This window comes from Ornithodoros turicata, chromosome 8 (genome assembly GCF_037126465.1).
Source record: "Ornithodoros turicata isolate Travis chromosome 8, ASM3712646v1, whole genome shotgun sequence".
In the NCBI taxonomy this organism is placed as follows: domain Eukaryota; kingdom Metazoa; phylum Arthropoda; class Arachnida; order Ixodida; family Argasidae; genus Ornithodoros; species Ornithodoros turicata.
In genome coordinates, this window is record NC_088208.1 from 23,103,886 (window position 1) to 23,127,981 (window position 24,096).

Here is a 24,096-nt window from a genome sequence, read left to right on the forward strand (position 1 = left end):
ATAATGTTTCACATGTTTCATAATGTTTTCTATGCGATGCAGTTCATTTATTTGGGGGAATAATCGCTAGGTAATATAAACTGCTGAAATACGCAATGCTCGAGAAAAAAAAAGCTGTTGTGTCCATTGCGATATCTCGTTAGTTTTCGCTTGCCCAAGGCAGTTTGTTTGCAATAAACCTAGTCTCTACTATCTCATGCCAGCAAGTTCGCCTTGCCAATAGTAATCGCTAACAATTGACGGCATGTATTGTAGTTTTTAATAATTTCAACAACTATGTAGTTCATTTTGCAGAAAATATAATACTTTTGTCGAGATTATTCGACCTCTTCATTCTTCCGATGAGCCGCGCTCAGTGTAGATTAACGAGGCTTCCACGAAACATCCCAAATAATTAACAGCATAATTAACAGTCATTACCAGCAGCAAGGACAATATATGCATAGCAGTAATGACGCGAGACTAATTATTTTTCTGCACCAGTAAGTGCGCGAGAAGTTACTTCTTTTTCTCTTTCCGTACAATGCGTTTGTGTATGATGTCGCTCACACATACCCTCTATAATGTAGTACATTTTACATATTCATCGGGTTCTCTTTTATGTCTCTCGCCTCGTCTCTTACAATGCGTTCACATTTTCTTTTCGTTAAATGCCGTACGCCTTTTATTTCCATAATTAGGCGCCCGAAGTTATTTTCAAGTAATGTAGGGCAGGGCCTAGGTCAAGCATAACACTTGCTGAAAGGCGCCCTTTGACCTCATACCGATTTTGCGTTCGGCGTCAACTGGAGTTGCCTTCCCTGGCGACAACAACATAAATTGGGTACGAGGGCACGTGTGGTATATGGTGTGCATTAAATTGTCACGTATAAAAAGATATAAAGAGAACAAGACTAAAGACTAAAGCACAGCATTAAATATGCGGTCCGCGGAAGAAATTCTCCAAGGACAACAAGAAATGGCGAATGAGAAACTGCGTCGCGCGCTGACAAAATTGCGGAGCAGAACGTTACATCTCAACACTTCGTGGTTGCTGCATATAATGAGACAATTGATGTTCTGAGGCTGAGAACGGTCAAAGCCTACAAAGCGGTAATCCAGAAGATGAGGGTTCGAGTCCTACAGCTGGCTAACCTTTTCAGTGACTTCCATCTTTCTTCGCTGCATATAATGTTGGGAATTCCTGGTCATTGTTTTCTTAATTTCCGGATTGTTCCGAACAAATCCCGGGGTTTCTTGTTGTTCCTCGTTTTTTTAATTCTTTATTTGTTCGTCTTTTTTCTTTTGGTTTAGGGAATAGCAAGCCGGAGTGCTGCATGGCTGACCTTCCCCTTATATCTTCCCTTTTCCTTTTTTTTTGTGTGTGCCAATAAACCCCCCCCCCCCGGATTTCTGAATTTAGATAAAACCGATACACCGCGCGATACACGTTGCCTGTATGATTTTGTTTTCTAGTTTTCTTCTTTTTTTTCTGTTTGCGTGCGTGTGTTCGTATCTATGTGTGCCTTCTCAGTGTCCTCCTCTCTCCATCTCTACACGTGAGTCAAAACATGCGTCACAACTTAATACTTTCCGTCGTGTCTTGTGCGCATTCGTCGCACGTGTAGCGCTCGCAGGATTTCTTTAATGCCGCACGAAACCAAACTCCGGTTTTACAAGGCTGAATCATCGAAGCATCAACACCGGACAAACAAGAGGAAATGAATGGCTCCCGCTGCTTAATGTGGACGGAAAAAAAGTTGGCTGTCGAAACTCCAGATGGTACATTTATAGTATATTTGCCGAGTGAATGCTTAATGTTACGACGACTTTCCGCAAAGATACCAAAGTCTTCAGTGTGTTGCTACATCTCCTGCACTTAGCGTTCAGTCCATCTTCGGCACGCAGTTGAGTAAAAGCTAACGCTAGTTGCTTGACTTCCGCGGGAAACTCATCGTGGAAGTTAAACCGACCCCCATGATCACTAGCTTTTTCCTTCCCCTCCTGTTTCTGTTGTTCACGAGCACGGCACCACACAGTTGGTTGAAGATTGGGAACACACTGGCTTGCCAAGTGTTGGCAAATTGTTGGCCAAGGAACAGATCCGTACCAAGAAACGACGTTGTTGGCCGACCACAAGCCAAGCGTGGCCAGGTTTGCTGGCCAAGCCAGTGCCAAGGTTGGCCCAAGGTTTTCCTGTTGCTTGGGCGGCGTTCGACGCCGACGGTACCCCTCGACAGGACAAAGCAAATCCGTGCGTGTATCAAAGGCGTCAACAATCGAAGCCCGCTCACCGCAGAGCGCGAGGAAGGAAATTGCGTACGGCATTAGATGTGCTTCGGATGCAGCTAAGGGTGAATAACAGTAGATCATTCAATTATGTGCTAGAAATTAAACAACTCGTAATTATTCCACGGTTCTGCGTCGCGATTGCGCCAACAGTAGCTTTGAAGTATTCCACTCGAGTCCTGAAATCCTGGACTTTTTTTTTCGGGAAAACTCCGTGATTATTCCAATACAGCAAACACCAATTGAGAAACAGCATCCCGAAATTTCAGGTTGTTTTCGAGCAAATCGCGGGATTTTGGGATTTTCCAGGATTCCCGGGATTTGCTCGAAAAAATCCCGGGATTTCGGAATGTCAAAAGCTGCCGGAATTCGGAGTGTCCCGGATCCCAACACTATACATCATCCTGTACACTTCGCTTCGCCGTCTGCTTCGGAACGGCGCTCTCCGGAAATGAGCACTTGATTCAAATTTCGTAATGCGATCCTCAGAAACGAGACTCCTATAATTGCAGCATTAACACTTGTGATATACGGGAGTTTTGGAAAAGTGGACCCAACTTCTTTTGGGACTTCAAATAAATAGCGTCGATTCCGCTGCGCACACTCAGAACTCAAGCCGTGCTCTAGGTTGAGCACGCACGCATCTCGAAAATAGTGTTGGGCCCCAAAGCTGGCTGGCGTCGCTCTCGGAGCCGGCGAGAATCCGCGTGAGCGTGTCGTCTGCAAACGACCGAAAACACTGAGAACAAAAAATGAAACTATTTTGTTTTTATGATAGCAGTCATTTTTAATACTCACGACGCAACATTTTTACAAATATGTATGTGAAAATAAAAAAGAATAGTACAAGTAATAAAAGTAAAAGGGTTTTTCTATATATATATTTTTTTTCTTTTGTAAGTCAAGCACACCGCTCTGGGTTATGAAAACGCTATTCAGTAAGTGATGCGCGGGAGCCTGTGTTTGTCTTCTCTTCGTTCCCGTCCGTGTTGCATGCTCCGGAATCGCCAGTCATACACCAAATTCCGCGTATTCACACGAACGACATCCTCACGGAGGATTCTAGTGGAAGAAATAGCGAGTACATTGCTTCGAGAACAAGTTCCGTGCCGGAATATCGGGAGTGGCGTACTGCGCAGTTAGCAGAAGACACTTAGCAGATGACACCATCAGCGTATTTTCCTGTCGTCTGCTACGGAATACCTTGTGGCTGTCTCCCAGGCACGACCTACTAGATTATAACGACCATGTCATAGGCACCCCTTCCTGGCGCCGCATATGGAAGCTAGCGGTGGTGCTACTGATCGGCCCAGTTATTGCTTCCTCAATTCCTGCAATACTTTGTAGTTCAGCTTTCCTTTGTATTTTTGTACAAGCGGTGGATGTCCCACGAGAGATGTTCCTGTCTAAAGTTGATTATCATCATCATTCTACACGTTTTCATTTGAGCTGTTGCTGTCGTCTGCTATGGTAGTCGTACGTCCGCGTCTGCGCGTTGAAAGTTCAGACTTCCATTGTCCAATCATGACGTAGATCTCGCTGGCCGACGAGTAGCGCTCCTAGCGGGTCGTGCGGACGAGCTCGTCATAGGGGAGTTCCTCGCTTGAGAGGCCGTTGCGTGCGTTACAGCTAATGCGCTTTCGGTCCCCTATTCTCACGCTCCTTATCCTAAAGCCTCTCTATTGAAACGCCTATTCGACTGTCTTTTCTTAGACAGTTAAAATGATAACGATCCGATGAAGACTTACCTCCATTGACGCAGAATATCTTGTCCTCAACGACTGCTGCGATCGGTAGACAATTGAAGCAGCCCACGAAGGCGTCCCATAATTTCGGGGTGTACCTCTGCTCACCTACAAGCAACAATGAATATGCAAGTGATTGCAAAATTACACTTTCACTATAGACAACAACAGGCAGCAATGGTTGCAAACGACTTCACCAGCCCAAGTACTTTGACAAAATCATTTTCCGGAAAGTATGGTAATGTAAAGTATGATAGATTAATAAATCCGAGAAACCTGCTTTTGCATACACCAGAGAACGCAAAATCCAGTTCCCTGTCAGCACACGTGCAATATCTTAGGGTCAAACAGAAGGAGTCTCAAATAACAGTTAAGAAAACTTCGATAAAAAACGGTAATGTCGTTTCTACCAACTAACGGTGCCTTCTCGTTTTCTTTTCTTTTGTAGACCTCGAGCTCAGCTTTAATGATACTTCGGGGCTTTGATAACAACGTTTAGTAATAGAAAATACATTTTTTCCTCCAGTTTTCTCCACGTGCTTTCTGCCTCGCTTTCAACCTCACTTTCAACCTCAATTGCGGAGAAGAAACAATACGTCTTGAGTTTGACAGGAATCCGAACACGAGTTGCCCTTGAGATAAATGGGAAACCGCAACATTAGGTAGAAATAGTCATATTGATCGCAAACAATCCTTTACCGAAATGTCCTTTTCTTACAGCCTGTATAACAATAAATCGCACACCAGGAGTGCCAGGCAATGGGAGAATGGGACCTCTGGGAAACTTGTACTTTGTGAGATCTGTAAGAAATGATCCCCAGTGGTCGCAAACTGTAGCTTGAAAGTGTAAAATCATCATCTTTAAAATTGCTATAAAAATTGTATATTTTAAATAGTTAAAATATCCGATTGCAATCCTCGAATACAAACGTCATGCGGCGTCATCATAAGTTCTTCGGAATGCGTTTCAGTAAGAGTTCGGTGTCGTTTTGCCTGTTTCAGTAAGCGTTTCGATGTCGTTTTGCCTGTTTCAGTAAGCGTTTCGATGTCGTTTTGCCTGTTTCAGTAAGCGTTTCGGTATCATTTTGCCTGTTTCTGTAAGCGTTTCAGTAGCATTTTCCTGCTTTTTTGTTTGTTTTTACACACAGATGCAATGTAGACATAAAACCTGTCAAACACCGACGCTCCCTTGAAGGCGTTTTCGCAGGATACTATTCGCACAGACAATACTTTTTAGTAAAGTACACCATACAATAAGGTTGTCTCAGCTGCTCACACGCAAATTCTCATTCAAGAGCCTCCTGGAGTGAACTGTCGTACAAAGGGGTTCGACTGCCTTACCCAGTTGCGCCCAACCAAGTAAACATCTAAGAAGCTCTTTAGAAAACACCCTCTATCAGCCACAAGAAAAAAAGAAAGAAAAAAAACTGGGGTGGCTTCTGAGTTTTGCTCAAGCCTCTGAATAATTTGAAGTTGACCTGACTTTTCAACGTTTTATTACACAACCATCATCATGCATGTTTCGTGTCTCGTGTCGGCCCAGGATGCACAGCCCCCTTGCGATAGTCGTGACCACACCGTCGGTTACGTATCTAAAAGTTGGCGGAGAATACTTACTAGAACAAAACAAGAAAGAAGAGAGACACACGTCTCGTCTTCTCGGTATATTCTAGCAGCCTTTTCTTGTTTTTTTTTCTAACTTCTTTTTTTTTAATATTATCCTCCATTCATTGGTTTTCACATGTGACGCCGTCTTCCGAGCTAAAAGAGGATTTTTTATGCTGTGTGCTTCCCCTCTGCGCAATCTTTGTTTATCTTATCGATTTCGGAGGAACGTGGTGCGTGCAACCGAGAAATGCAGAGTCTTGTCGTGATATAAAAAAAAAAGAAAAAAAGAAAATGAAGTGGTATGATACGTGGGTTGGGATAAGAGACTTAGCTGGCTCGTTAAGGAGGATACTTGTAATGATTTCGAGGACGATGCCTTCCTTCTACAGACGAAACATAAACAAACAGAACTTGGAGACTCTCTTGCGAGCAGCTTAGAATTGCTTTTCGTTATTCCCGGATAGAAGCTATTTGGTTGCGAAACATAACTTATTCCAGGCTGGGGATAAGGTTGCGGAGGTGCTGAAGATGTGCGTGATTCGAACCTATTTGCTACTGGAATTTGACAATGGTACACACTCTAAGAAAATTTAAAAAAATGAATAAAATAGGAAGTAATTGCAGCTTCTAGTCTCCTAGATTGCCCAGTTACTTCCTATTTTAGTCCCCTAGCCCCGAAATTTAATCCTCAGAGGTGCCAACGGTCACTGAACTTCGCAAATAGTTACCTGAATGCAACGGTCTACGTAAATATGAGTTCTTCGTGAACTTGATAAAATAACTATAGAACTTAGGTAACTGAGCAATTTTCCACCCACACAGAGGAAAAAATAGTTTGAGGTTCTTTCTTGCGAAATTGTGCCCTATGCCCTATTATATCACTAGACATATGACGGTCGCAGGCTAAATTCAAAATATAATATCGGAATTGAAGCCTGTCATTGAGTCTAAGTTGTTATGCTGGAACACGCATGTTTTTGCAGCTTTTAACGTGTTCACGTATTTGAGTGCACACTGGTATACTACAATTGGCAATTACGATCGCGAGTCTCTCTGTTGAGGAAGATTCCACTGAGTATGTCGTGTGTGTGTGATATTTAGTACAGTGTGGGGGGTGGAAGTCTGTTCATATACTGTGAGGAAGCATAAATACACAGCGCACATAAGACAGGGACAAGATACAGAAAAGACCGTCAATCAGTCTACTTCCCGCTGAGATAGCTTATCTGAAAGAACATGCGATAAGGCGAGTGTGTGATGTACGGGGGAATTTGCCATCAGCCTGCCCAGCAGTGGCGGCTCGGTGCACCCAGGAAAGGGAGAAGAGGGGATGGTGAAAGAGGGAGGAGAGAGGTGATAGTGGCAGAGGGGAGAGGGTGAGGTGGTGCTAGCCCTCTTGCTCTGGGATTCGTGTAGTCCTCTTGGACTTAGGGTTCCAACCTAAAAGTTGACGGGCCAAGGTTGTGGATTGACAATGGCCTCACTCGGGCCGACGTAGCCGGCACAAGCTCGGGCCAATGTAGAGGGCAGTCTTGACATATTTAGGGCCGATGTCTGGCCAATAAGGAACCAAGCTTGGGTACTGATTGGGAACAAGCGTGGGCCCTACAATGGCCCATGGAACAACACCTGTGCATGGGCCAACCACGGCCCGTTGCAAAAAAAAAAATGCATGGCCCAACTATTGCGAGCATCACATGCGAGCATTCCTCAGTAGTCTTCATTGGGATGCTGCCTGTGCCACGTTAACGACCAAAATTATTGGCGAAGTTACCGCGCCACATGCGATGGGAACGTTAACCGGTATGTTGCTGTTCCCCTATAGCGGAAATGTTGGCAGAGTCCACACAGGTGTCCTCAATAAATCATCTCATTAGTTGTGAGTGCAGCGAACTTTTTCCCGTCTTTTCTTTACTTCGTCCCTGTCCTATGTGCGCTGCGTACCGTGTTTCCCCAGTGTGTGTGTGACAGAGTACCCGCAAGACCAAAGAACAAGCCTGGACTAATTAGTTACGCCATAAGATCATTAGCTCTACCCTTCAATATGCTCGCTGGCTCCAGCGCCTTGCGTATGTTTAGCGTAACACGAATATATTTTATGGAGCCCCTCACTGTGCTTGTTTCTTCTATTGCAGTTTTGTAACCTGCAGATAATACTTCATCCTCCAGCAGTTTCATAGCAAAACGAGCTCTTTGATGCCATGTTTCCTGAAAAATTTCCAATATCACGGCAGGCAATGCACGGGCCGGTCCCACTATCGGGTTTATACCAGTGGGAACAGCAATATTGGCGAAACACTGGGCCAACGTCTGCTTCCAACCTAAAAGTTGTCGGGCCAAGGTTGGGGATTGACAATGGCCTCACTCGGGCCGACGTAGCCGGCACAAGCTCAGGCCAATGTAGAGGGCCGACCTGACATATGTAGGGCCGATGTCTGGCCAATAAGGAACCAAGCTTGGGTACTGATTGGGTAAACGTGGGCCCTACAATGGCCCATGAAACAACACCTGTGCATGGGCCAACCACGGCCCGTTGCAAAAAAAAAATGCATGGCCCAACTATTAAGCAGCGCGCCGCACCATGCAGCTTTGGGGTGCCCCCCAAGGAGAAAAACAACGTCGGCAAAATGCCGGGCCTACGTGTGCTTCCGACGTCAAAGTCGTTGGGCCGCCCTTACAAAAAAGGTTGGGCCAAGCTTGGCAATAGCTAGGCTGGCCTACTCGGCCTTGGTTGGTGCATTATCGGCCAACAAGCTTGTTTCTTGATACGGATCTGTACCCTGGCCAATGACTTGCCAAGCATTGGCCAGCCTGCATTGTGCCAAGTTAAGCCAAAGCAGTCCTGTGGTATCGCTCGTATTCATACTCAATTGTCTCGCGGCATAGGGTAAGGGCGTGGGGGGAGAATCATAGAAGCTCGCAATATGTCCGAGATCACTAGAATCAAACAGCTCACAATAAAGAAAAGAAATTTCATTTCTTTCCTGAGGAAGAACAGCAGATACTATATATGTGCTTGTCTCGCGAGCTTCCACAAATTCGAGAGTCCCGCTTGCGTGTGAGTCAAAATGAAGGGTGAGGTGTCTAAGTTTAATTTGACCCCTACACGAACAACACTGAAATGAGGAATTGCTTGTCGTTTTAGCTCACCATGAAGATAATGTCTCTGTTTCTTGCTGCTTTGGTTTGAGACAATCACTTGGCCAATCGAAAGTTGAACTTATGCAGTGCTACACCATTCCGCGTTTCCCTCTCCCCAAGGCAACATACCGAGATTGAACCAAGCTTGGCAAGAGCTCGGCCAACAAGCTCGTTTCTTGGTATTAATCTGCCCCGTGGCCGACGGCTTGCCAAACCTCGCTCTGCCTATCCCTATGCAACACTGCGCCAACATTGGCTGGCCGAAAGAATCGTTGGCCAACTGTCATCCGACTTTTTGCCAACCGTCAAAGCATTTTTCTTTCTTTTGTTTCGAGTAGCAGCTGCATTGTTTTCGGTTTGTTCGCAGCGTAGGGACGACATTGGCACGTCTTTATTATGCCGAACTCTCAATAGCACGCGCGCAACCCGTCGCAGAACGTTCTCGGCCCAACGTTGTTCACCAAACAACACAGTGAGCGACACCAGACCGACGTTGGTCCAAGGTGCAGTGGCCGACTTAGTCGCTTGCCGACCAAAAACCGACCACTGGCCGATGGTTGGCAGTCGGCAATTTCCACTTGGGTATTCACTGATGTCTCCTCGCCGCCATACTGTAGGTCCCTCGAAGTTATGTTCCCGCCTTCGTTCGTTGCAGTATGTTTTTGGATGACTATTAACGTCGAAAATATAGAAATTGCTTGGATATGCTACAAATCGCAGAGCACAATAGCTATGAAACGCCAAATATACGGCGAGTGCGATATGGGTAAAGGACTAAACGCATGGAGTGTTTTTCCGACGTTTTCAGGACGCGCGCGCGCTCGGCGTGCGTGTGACCTCGCAAAAACCAGTTTTTCAACGCGCGCAGAGGGCGTACGCCGGAATCTGTCGACTGCAGATATTCGCGCACGTCTGGATGCGTTTTCCGAGAAGTAGACAGAACCATGGCCTTCGTGCGGCAGACAAGGTGGCGTATGAGCAGCTCGCATACATTTTTGGGACATTATCCGTCACACTAAATTTACGTGAACATTTTAATGGTATCTGGAATGAAGGAACGCAGGAACTACAGGAAAGATCATCTGCACGTTCTAACAGACATTTGTGGTCGACGAATATAGCAACAGTGGCGTGCGTCACTCGCTCCGTACGCGTCCCATGCGTTTCGGGTGGTCGCCTCGCTGGCGTTTCTTCGCCGCGTGTGCAAGGCCATGGCGTACGCGCGACGTTTTCTCAGCGTCAAAACGTCGCGCGTACGCCATGGCCTTGCACACGCGGCGAAAAAACGCCAGCGAGGCGACCACCCGAAACGCATGGGACGCGTACGGAGCGAGTGACGCGCGCCAGTGTTGCTATATTCGTCGACCACGAATATCTGTTAGAACGTGCAGCTGCTCTTCTTTCCTGTGGTTCCTGCGTCCCTCCATTCCAGATACCATTAAAATGTTCACGTACATTTAGTGTGACGGATAATGTCCCAAAAATTTATTCGAGCTGCTCATACGCCACCTTGTCTGCCGCGCGAAGGCCATGGTTCTGTCTACTTCTCGGAAAACGCGCCCAGACGCGCGCGAATATCTGTAGTCGACAGATTCCGACGTACGCCCTCCGCGCGCGTTGAAAAACTGGTTTTTACGAGGTCACACGCACGCCGAGCGCGCGCGCGTCCTGAAAACGTCGGAAAAACGCTCCATGCGTTTAGCCCTTAACAGCTTGGATGGGATCTACAATATGGCGGCCGATGCAGCACATCTGCCTGCAAGCGACAGTGGCGGTCTCCTGCGGATGACGTCATGTGAATAAACCCTATACTATGTCAATACTACCTGAACAGCGTCCTTATCAATGTACACAATTTCTTCCCCTCCCCCACACCGCCTTGCTGCCCTCTCCATCTGTCCACTTCTGTATACGCTCATAGCCAGATCTGCTTCGCGGTGACAACAAGGAATAAAGAAGCTGTCTCGGGTTTTGTGAGGCTGAAACCAGTTTCTTCCAACGATACGCCCCGGGCTATCTTCATATCCTCTTCCCCCCACCCCTTGCTGTCTCTGCTACTGCTAGGTCTCCTAATTGTCGTGTGAAAAGAGAACGAGGTAGATCGCGTGATACAAACGTAGCAGACGAACCAGAAGGAGGTTGTCATGGCAACATAACGAAAGAGCTGTAGAACGGGCTTCGCCGTTCCGCGCCGCTGTGTCCCTTTCAAAGTATCGCGTAGGAGAAAATATCATCTGCATTGAGTAATAGGCTGCCTATAGAGAATAAACCTCTTCCTTCTTTCTTTCTTTATTTTTTTCATACCATTGAGAGTGAGCAGTGAGCACTGAGTGATAAGATAACGGACGAAGGTACAGCACATACCACGGATGCGGAGTTGCCGCTCTGGAGTTGGAATGATTCTGGAATCATTCCAGATTTATCAGAGCCTGGAATTGGAACGGAATGGCGGAAACTGTCTTATACCCCTGTCACACGGGCTGTCTTCAATGATCATTGAAATCAATGACCATTGAAAATGCGTGTAGTGACACCAAGTGTGTGACGTGTCAACTTCCCAAAGAGTATTGGAGTCAATGTTCCCCGACAGGTTGACACGTTACACGCTAGGTGGCGCTACACGCACTTTCAATGACGATTGGTTTCAATGATCATTGAAGACTGCCCGTGTGACAGGGGCATTAGGAATGAAATGGGAATGGAATTAGGCCCTTCTTTTTTCTTTTTTTTCGCAGGAAAGGAATTTGGCCCTTTTTCGCAGGAATGGAGTGGTCTGGGTGCTCCAGTGGCTTAGTTCTGCTTTCATCACAATGGTTTTTGCCCTCGCCCCCTCTGCACACAATAACCGCACCTGCACACACTGACAAGAGCGAAATGATATTGTTGAATATTCGGCATGTATAAACGGGGCTCCCTCTCTCCTTCATTTCTAAAATAATACAGGGAAGCTCTCTGCGGTCACCCGGAACTTCGCGCAGCTTCAGCAGACGCAGAACGAGTATTTTCCACAGCTTCGCATATTATGACAGCGCAGTGAAGTTGGCTAGCTTATCAGGCATCTCTTTCCAGCACCTCATGCTTGTGAACCGGAACACACGATATCCCTGATCAGCAAGATTGCTCACGTGTCCGAATTTAAAAAAAAAAAAAGAGAGAGAGAAAAGGTATTTCATCACAGTTAGTACTGTATCGATCTTGTTGTGATGTTAAGAGCCTCTCCGCGCACCTTGCCTTTGTGCTTTTTCGTCCTGGGTCATGCTCCTCTAACACTGCTGGGACTGGGAACACTCCTGTAACACAGGCAGTACAATTACCGGTCTTTCTTTTTATTGATGTAATTAAATACGTGAAATGGGGTTGCTAAGCCACTCCAGGAGTGGGAATTGACCACACCTTTTCATTCCGATGAATTGAAAGGAATGGAATTATCACAAATCTCCATTCCACGGAATGGAATTGGAATGGGGTGACCCCATTCCCCAACCCTGGCAAGCATCAAGGGGGAGACTTTTCCCTGCACCCCGCCGCACCTCTCAAAATACCGGCCAGAAAGGCCAAAAACTCCGCAAAAGCTGCAGATATGGGCATCACTACTCGCTTCCGAGACACCTCCACCTCTCCCCCCGAGAAGAACGTCCTGGGAATATTCCTGCACAGACGATCTGTGTGTGCTGTACCTTCGTCCTATATCCCGCTGCTCACTTTGAATGTTATGGAAGTCGCCAACTACTCTGTCTTGACGCACTATACGTGACCTTTTTCACGCTGGCTTTTTTTCGATGTGTTAGCGCCGCGAAGTGGCTTGTGGCTATGGGCATGGCTATGGGCTATAATTGTGGCTATGGGCGTCGTACAGAGGTGGACAGATGGAGAGACTGCGGGAAGGAGTGCTAGACCGGGAAGTTACTGTGCGTCCTCGACCGATATCCGTCTGGAAGCTCCGGAGGAACACCCAGGGCGCAAACCTCAGACAGCAGAGCCGGTGGTAGGATTCGAACCCACCACCTCCGAGTCTTCAACAGAGCCTTGGATAACCACCAACGAGCGGTTGTCTTTTATTCACTCGGACAGACCAGCTCCCGTGGCGTAGTGGTTAGCATGATCGCGCTCCACGCCGAGACTGGGAGGTTACACGGGTTCGAATCCTGTCACCGGCTGTGCTGTCTGAGGTTTTCCCCTGGGTTTTCTGAAGACTTTCCAGACGATTGTCAGCACAGTTCCCCCTGAAGTCTGCCCAGGACGCATACTAACCCCCTCTGTCCCCCACTCCTTCCTGTTGTCCGCTCTCAATCTGTTCACGTTTGTACGCCGCTCATAGCCATGGTTGTTTCGCGGCGCTAACACAAAATTAAAAATATATCATTTCATTTATTTCATTCTACACAAAATATATCACAACTAGAGGCCATAGACGGAACATATTCACTCGGTCATTCCTCTGGTGAGGTGAAAGTTTCGCCCTTCAGATAATATAATATATATTAGATAATAAGATAATTAATAATATAATTATAATTTATATATAATATATATTTAGATAATATATTAAGATATAATACGGAGATCCCCCCCCCACCCCAAGGTTATCGGCGCATGCGCATTAGCAGTTACGACAAAGGTCCATTGCGTGCGAAACGATGATGCTGAATATCTGGCATTCTAATAACCGAAGTGACGCAAAGTAATTTTGTGTTGACTTAGCTACGTCATAATAGTACACCCTTCAGGAAAAACCTGTTCTTGTAACACTGGAGTGAATGAACGTTCCCAAAATTCATTTCTAAGTCCATCCTGTGTGGACATATTTTTTTCACGCGAGGAAAATGTTCTAAATGTATACAACCCGAAAGCCGTGTCGCAAATGTATCTGAGTGCGGCTTCCGTAGATTGCAAACGGAAACGACGAGAAAAAGAAACGCATCGCCCGGCGATTGACGTACCATTCCACTTCGCGAGGGAGCTATTATTCCGAGAAACTGACTCTTTCCGCAAAAGCGACACTTCTGCCTCATTTAAAATGACTTGGCAACCTTGTGCGGCGCAGACTTCAGGAGCGAATAGCGGTGGGCTTTTAAGATGATTAGAAACCGCTGCGGGTGGTCTGGTGCGTTTAGCCTTACAAAGAAGCATCGAATTTTATCGAACACCTCGCAATTTGTTTTTTGTCTCAAACGCTATAGCCTATAGGTTAGCGTTGGAGTGAGAAACTCCGCCAGTATGATTTTAGGGCAGCTGGGAAACAGGCACGCTTCCAAGAAAAATGCTGTCTATTATCCGATACTGCAGGCCGCCTATTTCTGATAGCGGCAGGGATGAAATACGTAGAAAATGGCGAATTAAGACACTGCGTGTCTTCCAGTAGGTACAGCACGGTATTTCCATGAGGATCTCGCATTAGGGATGTATCGACGAAAGAACATCAGTTGTTTCATGTAGGGATGTATCGTTGACTACAACGCTTCAAAATGTTACATAACGTCACGATGAAGCTCTCGATTAGTGTGCTATTTTTTATGTGTGTGATCCGGATGACCTTTATATGATTTACAGGAAGGTAGTATAAATAGGCGTAGGGAAAGCAGTTTGCCGCATGAGATTCTTCCTTCCATTAGTCGAGCATCGTATCATTTTTCAGACGAGTGACGGTACAGAGCCTGTCTAATGTACTTTTGTTTGCATAGTAAACGTCGACTAACGTAAAAGCACGACCTCTACAGTGACCATATTGCTGCTGAGCGCTATAAGACGAGGACTTAAGAAGGAACACAACAACTTGCGCTAACAACACATTAGCGCATGTGTTGTGTTCCTTCTTAAGTCCTCGTCTTATAGCGCTCAGCAGCAATATGGTCTCATACCAACAAGCCCAGATTTCGTCACTCTTCCTCTACTGTGATGTGTTTTTTTGTCTCTCTTTTTTTCAAGATATGGCTAGGCAAAAGGACGCCGAGTGGCTTTTGTTCGTAAGTCAAAACTGTTTCATCGCAAATTGCGGAAGCATGCAAAACGCACAAAGATTCATCCTAATTCCTCATGTTTCCTTCAGTTGTGGTATATTAGACCAAAGACAATGGCACCGATTCGAAGTTTTCTCTTTTTACTTTGACGATCGGAGCATTCCCGACAACACGAGGTCACCGGATTTACCCAACGTAACTTCAGCAGATGTTTTCTTCCAACATATTACCTCAATGAAAGACTTCGCAATAAAATGCAGACTCACGTAAATATAACAGCGTATACATTTCAGTCTTCCTTATCTGAAAGACGTGTACACTAATAAAAAGAGTTTACCTGCAGGGTACACTTCAATACCACATGTCGAACGAAGCGCCCGCGCGATTGATAAACGCGGAAGACGTCGTCTAAGCTGACGCCGGAATTATCAATTTTATTTAACGCTACTTTTTTCTTTTTTTTTTGTCCGCCTACTTCAAACGGCGCCCGAGGCCCAATGAGAACGTTTCCGCGCGGTAAGCACCACTCGTCTGCACGCGGTAACTGAACACGCAAAAGAAGATTAATGAACATTAGAGTCAAGTGGAACTGCTATGTAATCAGAGCATGGCATGGAAGCTTATTGGATTGGAGCCACTGCTCTGAAAAATTGAACTTTTCTTTTCTACTTTTTGTAATCGTCGTACTTATTTAGAAAACTCTGGATGATAGCATTATAATATATTTATATTAAAAAACACGTGAGCGAACGGCACGATAGTGCCTGCGTAGTTGATTGCTTTCTGGAAGTTCCTTTAGGAATCGGAAGTGTACGTAAGTGTACGTAAGGCATGTGGTATTTCGGTCAACATCAAGTCGACATTGCCAGCTTCGACGTGATGTCGGTCGCAAGTTGGCATTGTCGGCTACATGCCCCTGTTTCGGCCAACACGGAGCCGACATTGCCAACTTCGAATTGATATAGGCCGCAAGTTGGCATTGCCGGCTACATGTCGCATGTTTCCGTCAACATCGAGCTGACGTTGCCAACATCTGTCGTATATCGGTCACAAGTTGGCAGTGTAGGGGATATATTGTGCCGACATCCCAAACTTGTTACCGACATCGGCTTGATGTAGTGTGCTGCCTTGGGGGACAGAACTCGCACATTTACTATGGCTCATTTACATTTCCGGGACGTCGCTTAATTACTGTAGTCTAAAATCGCCTAACAGTTCATCAAATTATTGTACGGGGGCTGTGAAACGACTATCCCACTTCCGGAGGAATCATGTTGATCATGATGCGAGAAGATGTAGAGCGTGTTGGTCGTTACAATGTTGATCATGCGGGGATTTGTCGCCTGTGCCGATGCGGTTCCGCTTTCGGAAGTTATTCCAACCGAAAACGTGACACTGCGAGAGAGGAGTCTTCACTCTCGCCCTCAGTTCCCCACATGTATATAAAACGTATTGTAAAAAACGGCAGGGCGCGCCTCTCTTGGTGGGAAGGTGCAGGGCGTACTCGTTTCCATGGTAACTGCCTGCTCATCTGCAGGAAAATTCCTTGTTTGCCGTAGAGCTCTTGTCTATCGATGTGTGGGAAGCCCATTTTTTAAAGGAGTACAGAGGGCAATCTAAAAAAAAATCAGATTAAGACGTCTGATGAAAGTGTGTGTGTGTGTCATTTTTACCGTATAGCGCGAAAGGTTTTGATGTGTGCAGTTTGTTTCGCAGAAAAAAAAAACTCTCATAAACATGGCTCCGCGCGTTCACCCTTAACTCGCCACTCCAGTTATAACGAGGATGAGGAGGTATGATGCCACGTCACCGATGACGTTATAACGAAAACTCGTTCTCGTTCGCCGGTCACTGGGGGTCAGCGCCTTGTCCCTTTGCCGCCGCAAACCAGTTTTGCCAGTTCTCCGGGAGAATTGGGGATAGACGGAGCGGCCGAATCATTACCGAGCCAGGAGAAAGGCTTTTTCAGATCCCCGAACAGCCTAGAGTCACTAAATAAGCTACGCTTCAGAGTATCGACACTGAGTTCCAAGAGCGAGCAGACGCCATCTTGTTTTCCCGCCAGGCTTCCCACGCGCACGCGCACTTTAGCGCACGATGCCATCTATCGTGCGCGCGCGAAATGTTCCTTTCGTTTACAAGCAGCACTTGACGGCCTTGAGCTCACCTTGACATCTTTGGGACGCTCTGGTATACAATACATGGATTATCGCATAACAATCATACACGCTTCTCTATGCCACAGCGAGCATTATGTTAGTCGTCTTTGATTCTCAAATGACGATGGTACCGGTGTAGTACGGAACCAAAATGGCGCTCCTGCTCTCCCTGGGACCTCAGTGTCGATACTCTGAGGCGAAGCTTATTTAGTGACTCTAGAACAGCCGAGTAGCAGACATTTCTCTAGGCCAATCAGCGAGTGTTCTCTTTATAGCGTCAGCGCGAGGTTCCAGGCAGACCACAGGCTGGTACTGTGCATTTGTCCCTTTTGTGGGTGCTTTGTCAGTCCCTTTGTTTCCAGAATTAGAATTCGACTATAAACCATCAAAATCTCCCAGAGAAACCTGGACGGTATACTGCTTAACCACGTCCGCGAAAAGCCGCCCAGCGAAGTAGTCCCTGTACAAGGTGGCTATTCACAAGTTATTTTGTACTACGTAGTTCAATGCTTCGCGATCTTTGCCGACAATTTACGGAGGAAGAAATCAAGTTTGGCTTGGCACAGTATACGGTGTAGTTGTACTTACACTCCTGGTAGAGCCCATAGACACGACTGATGGCGGCGCACTCGTGACTGCCTCGCAGCATGTAAAGTTTATTCGGGAACTTGAGCTTGTACGTGAGCAGCAAACACATAGTCTCGATGGAATGCTTTCCGCGGTTGACGTAGTCTCCCAAGAAGAGGTACGCGTGGTCAGGAGGGAAGCCCCAGTGCTCGAACTGTCGAAGGAGATCATAGTACTGGCCGTGCAAGTTGCCTGCAAACAGAAACAGTTCTAGACGTTGCTACACGGTTCAACAGGTGCCGCTTGCGTCGATTTCCGTCGTGCGGTTTTCCTTCTTTCTTTTTTCTTTTTTTCACACCAGTCAGCGTGTCAAATTAGTGTTTTTTGTAGATAAACACCCTTTTTGTATTCCGCGCAGACTCAACATGAAGTGTGTAGTAACAGTGTTGAAAAACGTGTTACGAAAATACCCATGTGAAACAGTGTTTTAAAAGGAATACATTCCCCTGACGTGACATTTCCGGTAGAATATGTGTCCTTTGAAATGGTGCTTGCTGTGGAATATGGAAGCCTATTAAAAGGCCGAAAATCATAAAGCCGAAATATCAGAAGGCCGAAAAGTCGGAAGAGCGAACTATCGAAAGGCCGTTTAACAATCAGAAGCCACCAGGAAATGAAAAGTAATATTCGAAAAGTTACAACTGCTACACAAAGTAGTTCCACAAAGTCGAATTCAAGACAGGTAAATTAATGTAACAAATATTTTTTTTAAATCAGAAGTCACGGAAGCTGGAAACTCGATGGGTTATGCGTTCATTGAACAATTTGCATCCCAATTAACCAGCAAGCAGGAATCAACACCCCCATCACTTCAATAAATTATAAATGATCAGCAACCAGCATGTACCAGTCGGCACCATGTCATAACGAAATAGCCCTAACTAGGTCCAGGAAAAAATGACCCCTGGAAAAAATGCTCCCCGGGAAACATCCACATTTGGAACGCGTGGACTGGTTGACTTTGGACGTTAACTTTTTACTAGGACAGTATGAATATTCGAACTTTTCGAACACCGAAGCGAGTAATCGTTGCTTTTTTGTTCCTGCGTTTCATTTTCCTTCCTATCACCCCTACGCTTCGACCCGCGTACTCTTAAAAAAAGAACTTTACACGCTCCTAGCAATTCCGAATGACATCGTTTCTCTCCTGATTTGTTGAAACAGGGCGGCGTACGCCTTTTTGTGGCACTTTACATTTGTGTTGGCAGAGGAAAAGTATTTTGTGCGTGTTGGCGCCGCGAAGCAACTGTTGCCATAAGCGGCGTGCAGATGTGAACAGATGGAGAGAGGACAGAGGGTGACAGAGGGGGGTTGGTATGCATCCTGGGCCGACTTCAGGGTGAACTGTACCGACATTCGTCTGGAAAGTCTGACAGAAAACCTTAGACAGCACAGCCGGTGCGGGGACTCGAACCCGCGCCGGCACACAATCCCCGCGTTTCGATTGCACGCCGGTCAGTGTGGCGTCACTCATACTTTTTAGTCACGTGTGCACGTTGTACCAACAAACGTGACAATTGATTACAGCGTATTTCCTGCGTGAAATTGTTTGGACTTAAAGGAGCAGCGAGGTGGAACCCCCAAATTTTTCTTCGTTTCTCGGTACTGAGTGTTCTCCAACGAATAAAATGAGTTCCTGCGAAAGAACGATGAGCGCGGATCACCTACAGAGCGAGCGGCAGGGCTCTGTTCCGCACACCCCTGAAAAATCCTTCTCCTCGTGAAAAGAGCGCATCGTAGAAAGAGAGGACGTCGTGGCGTATGCTGCTCCCCTCACGTGACCAGTGACTTACAGCGGCACAGCTTAAGCTTGTTTTCTTTCTTTTTTCTTCTTTTTTGCTCTTTTGGGAATAGCAAGTCGGCCTTATTGGCCTGTCTGACCTTTACCCCTTTCTTTATCTTTAATAAACATATCTCCCCCCCCCCCCATGTATAAGCGGCGAGTGTGCTGCGAGAAAGAAACAAGGCACAGAGCCTTCATGACGTCACGACAGCATCGTATCGGCCGTCAGCGGTTGCTTTCTCAGACTGTTTTCGTGGTGACTCCTGGTGGACAGCTTGAGAGACGAGGCAGGATTTCGAGTGCTTTTAAAAGTCACCTCATTGCACCTTTACTATTATAGGATATGCCGCACGCAATATTGCTTTTAGTGAACCGTGGCTCACATGCTTCCAAGTAAAGACTTAATAAGTGGCTAGGTAATTAATTACTTTGCGGTCGAGGACTTCCAAGACCGGAAATATCGCAACCGGGGATTTTGAAGTCCACGCGCACCAATAGTGGGTAGTACCAAGGGACTTTTTTTTTGGGGGGGGGGGAGGGGAATTTTTTCCCGGTTCCCCTGGGCGCCACGTCCTTCCGCGTGCATCAGTCGGGCGCATGTCATAACGAACTAACTCTAACAGATCCCTTTCGCGGGCTACTTCCTTCCGGCCGCGTTAGCCGTGAAGTTTATTTCTGCAAGTTTGTTTTGCCGCCGTGGATACAGACAGTTTATTTTCGAAAAGTTAGTTTGAAAAGTGAATTTCTTCATGAAAGTTTTATTTTTGAATGATTTATGTCGGCTACATCCCCTTAGAGGCTCCTTATTTTTCGTCCTTTTGAGCTTCGGCATTATGATTGCCACCCGTAGAATATATGTTCTTTGAGATGGTGCTTGCTGTATGATATATGCTATTTGAAATGGTGCACGCCGTAGAATATGCCATTTGAATTGGGGCTTCTTGTAGAATACGCCATTTAGAAGTGTGTTTTACAAAACTGAAACTTCGGTGAAACTTACACCGAAAAGGTGTGGCATAAGACCTTTACACCCGAAAGTTACACACACAGAAATTACTGTGTGCCTTGAACTTCACAGGGTGGCTAATGCAACATCGTGTAATGTCTCGCCAAGGAAAATACATTTCCAATCCCATCGTACCCACACACTCCCCCAATTCCGACCATCTCTCCCTATACATTAATCGATATATATAACATTTCGTCAAATCGAATTCGGTCAGCATATACATCTAAAATGGAAAACGAACGCCGCAATTCGACTGCCTATTGTTACACCATATAGACGTTGTACAGTACTGGACAAAAGTTTACGGAACACGCTCCGGCACATTCCTTCCTCAGAGTGACACGCTAGCAGCGAATGGGACCGACTTACAGACATGCGCCTATAGCTAACCCGGTCCCCTGTTAGCAAGTCCGCACGGTACCATTCGTTGCCAGCGTGTCACTCTGGGGAAGGAATGCACCGGAGCGTGTTCCATAAACTTTTGTCCAGTACTGTACCATGATCACGACGCCTTGCATTGCATTGTACAGCTCACGCCAACCTTAATAGTAACACTGGGGAAAATATGATCTCGTTCTCGAGCGCCATTACAGCAACCCTTGCTGCCATGAGCAATTAATTAATTAGTTGAGCAACATTATTGTGTTAGTTCCGCCGGAGCGGGTTCCGTAAACTTTTGTCCAACACCGTACACCGTTTCTCGACATTCCTTTTTTTCAGAGATTGCACGAGCGAAGATTGCATCCTATTCGTGCACGTTGCGGACGGAGCGAAATCTTGAAACGCCTGTACATGTCTGAAACCGAGTGTAGGATAAACTTGTGTACTCCATCGTGCACTCATCTGTCTCCGTCCAGACCTTCGCGATAATAGCATTCAAATTTGGGTTTGATGCGAGGATCGTCAGCACTGACATTGATGAATTCGTCTCCTTCGATTCCACGACTAGAGGTGGTTGAGCCTATATATATATATATATATATACTAACAAAAATGAGTTTCATGCATATCGCGTGAGGTCAACGCAACCTATACTCGTGTTCCACTGAAGAAGGAAAAGAAATCTAATCCGTCAGCTCTCAAAATATTACTGCGTCGCAGATAGGACGGCTGGACGCAGGGAGGTCACGCTCCGTCCCTGCGCCAGGTAATGTAATCCATCATACTCACTCAGCTTCCGTATTGGTTGTTAAGACTGGCCGCATGACGCTACGCTGCAGCAGTAAGTGCGCTCCCCTGCTGATGGCGCTTCAGTATTTCTGCTGGCACGCTATGGCGTTTCCTTATCTCCAACGGCGTACATAGTTGACGGACTAGACTTATTTTCCTTCTTAAAGGAGTACAGAGGGCCATAAAAAAATTTCAGATGAAGACGTCTGACGAGAGTTTGTGTGCAATTTGTCCCCCTCCCCCCCCCCCCCCCAAGAAAAAAAAACTCGCATAAACATGGCTCCGCGCGTTCACCCTTAACTCTCCACTCCGGGTATAACGAGGAGAAGTATGATGCCACGTCACCGACGACGTTACAGGGGCAACTCGTTCCGGTTCGCTGGTCAGTGGGGGTCAGCGATCTGTCCCTTTTTCGCCCTAAACCAGTTTTGCCAGTTCCCCTGGAGAAGTGGGGATAGGAGCTACCGAATCATGAACGAACCAGGAGCAATGCTTTCGCAGAACCCCGAACAGCCGAGTTGCAAACGACAGCAGAGTAGCAGACATTTCTCTGGATCAATCAGCGAGCGTGGCCCATGTGGGGTCAGCGCGAGACCCCAGGCAGATCACAGGCTAGTACGGCTCTCCACCGCCGTTGCGCACGGTCGCTTTTTGCGGCGTACTTTCGGCGTAATTCAATTTCTGCGCTAATTATGACACTATGGGGTGAATTAATTCTTATGGTGTATCTTACTGGCCTGCTTAGCAGTTCTATACAAAGAAAACAGGGTGTTAAAAATGACTTCTGTGCTACTTTAAGCTGAACACAACTCTATAGACAATGGCAGCGCAGCTCCCCGTAACGTCATCCCACTCGGATAGGCGTCGGCCAATTACACGAAAGCGGCGTCCCGGCGAAGCAGACGACGCGCGCTTCATTGGAGGGAAACCATCCGAGCAGGCTGACGTATTGCGAGGGCGAGGGGATGTTGGAGAGGCCTTCTCTTCTTGGTGGTGTTGGTGAGGTGCATTGATACACCATGGCGTCCTTGGCATATGGTGAAAGAAGCAGAAAAGGTTATAGCAACATGGAAAAAAAAAGTTTTTGGCCAGGACCGATATGCGCATCCATTTATGAACATATCGACATAACGATTATGCTGCGAAAAGTATCTTAGAAATGAACTTCACTGCATAGCAAGCTCCTAGCCAACCATAATCTCGAATGATATCGTAATCTGCCCTGATTTGTTGAAAACGGGGAGCGTACGCCTTTTTGTGACACTTACGCTGTTCGTAATTGTCACAAAAAAGCGTATGCCTCCAGTTTTCAACAAACCAGGGCAGATAACGATAGCATTCGAGATGATGGTTGGCTAGGAGCTTGCTACGCGGTGAAGTTCATTTCTAAGAGTGTAGCACTCATGTCACAGATTTTTTATACCCCGAATTTCGAAAGTAATATATATTCGGCGAAGAATTCTTCCTCGTTTGTCGCAAGTAACACACCGATATCACCACAAAAAATTAAAAAATATATATATATAAAAATAAGCTGTTCATGATAAGCTCCCAGTCTATCGCAACGTTGAAAGCTCTCACCGAATGCAATTATATTTCCCGAATTCTGCAAACACAGCATCATTTTCTTTCCGAGTATGCAACTTTCATCATCTTTATCGACTTTTTTGTGCTATTGTTGCCTTTGCACCTGTCAGACGACACAAGGAACAACTAGCGAAGCCTCATAATCATCATTTTTTCATCTTTATAGCAAGCCTGGTTCCCCAAGGTAAGACGCTTAGCTGGCACGCGTCGCATTTCCTTGGGTACATTTTTATTTTTGTCTTCGTTACTACAAATGGTTGCATCTCATCGGTCTCTGTGCTCGAGGCTACATTGGGAGCTAACGATTCCAGGGCTTTTGTTCCCGCTCGCACGTCCTAGCGTTTATTTCGAGAAGCGTCTCTCGGAACGCTCGTTGGTGCTTCCTATTGTACTCCGCGAATAAATGCGTCGAATTATTTGGAGGAAGCTTTCAAAAGTGGAGTGCACTTCATCAGTTATCTCAGACTAGTGGGAACAAAGACGATGATGATAACAATAATACATTAGGTGATTAGATAGAGACGTTAAATAATTATATTAGATACATATTTAAGAAATTTGACCGGCATTCAAGAGGTGTGGGTTCGATTCCCGGTGCTGTCTGGCTTTTCCAAACACGGCCTTATTTCAGTATTTCAACGTTCTTCTGCGTTTGGAGCTTTGTGTTATAGTCTGCTTCTGTGCTGGCCTCAGCTCGGCTTACCGTGCCAGCACGGATAAGATATCAATTAATATTATTCATTTATATTATATGCATATACATATATATATATATATATATATATATATATATATATATATGTGTGTGTGTGTGTTTTATTTCGTACTATAAATCAACCTTGCCCAACGACTCAGCTGGCAAAGTATAAATGCGTCAGGTGAACGTTACGCGTTTCCGTCTCCGCCCTCCGCCCCACGTTGGGGACCTGCGAGCAGCTGCCGTGAGGAAACGGGAATCTACCTTGGAAGGCAGTGTTGCCAGTCTGGTTGTAGAGTGAGCACGCTAGGACCTAGTGCTTTTTCAAATTAATCTTGGAATATA

At 46.2% G+C, this 24,096-nt stretch overlaps 2 protein-coding genes across 3 annotated transcripts in view; one reads left to right on the forward strand and one right to left on the reverse strand.

Annotated features, from left to right (window-relative positions):
- LOC135366716 (GATOR2 complex protein WDR24-like) overlaps window positions 1-24,096 on the forward strand; it is a 134,939-nt gene that overhangs the window by 33,746 nt on the left and 77,097 nt on the right. The window lies entirely within an intron of this gene.
- Window positions 1-24,096, reverse strand: part of LOC135366719 (serine/threonine-protein phosphatase alpha-2 isoform-like) — a 34,341-nt gene that overhangs the window by 6,886 nt on the left and 3,359 nt on the right. The window contains exons 3-4 of the mRNA XM_064599556.1: window positions 17,467-17,697; window positions 4,017-4,121 (exon numbers count right to left, since the gene is read on the reverse strand). Of these exons, the coding sequence (XP_064455626.1) occupies window positions 4,017-4,121; window positions 17,467-17,697 (336 nt within the window). The remainder of the gene's footprint in view (window positions 1-4,016; window positions 4,122-17,466; window positions 17,698-24,096) is intronic.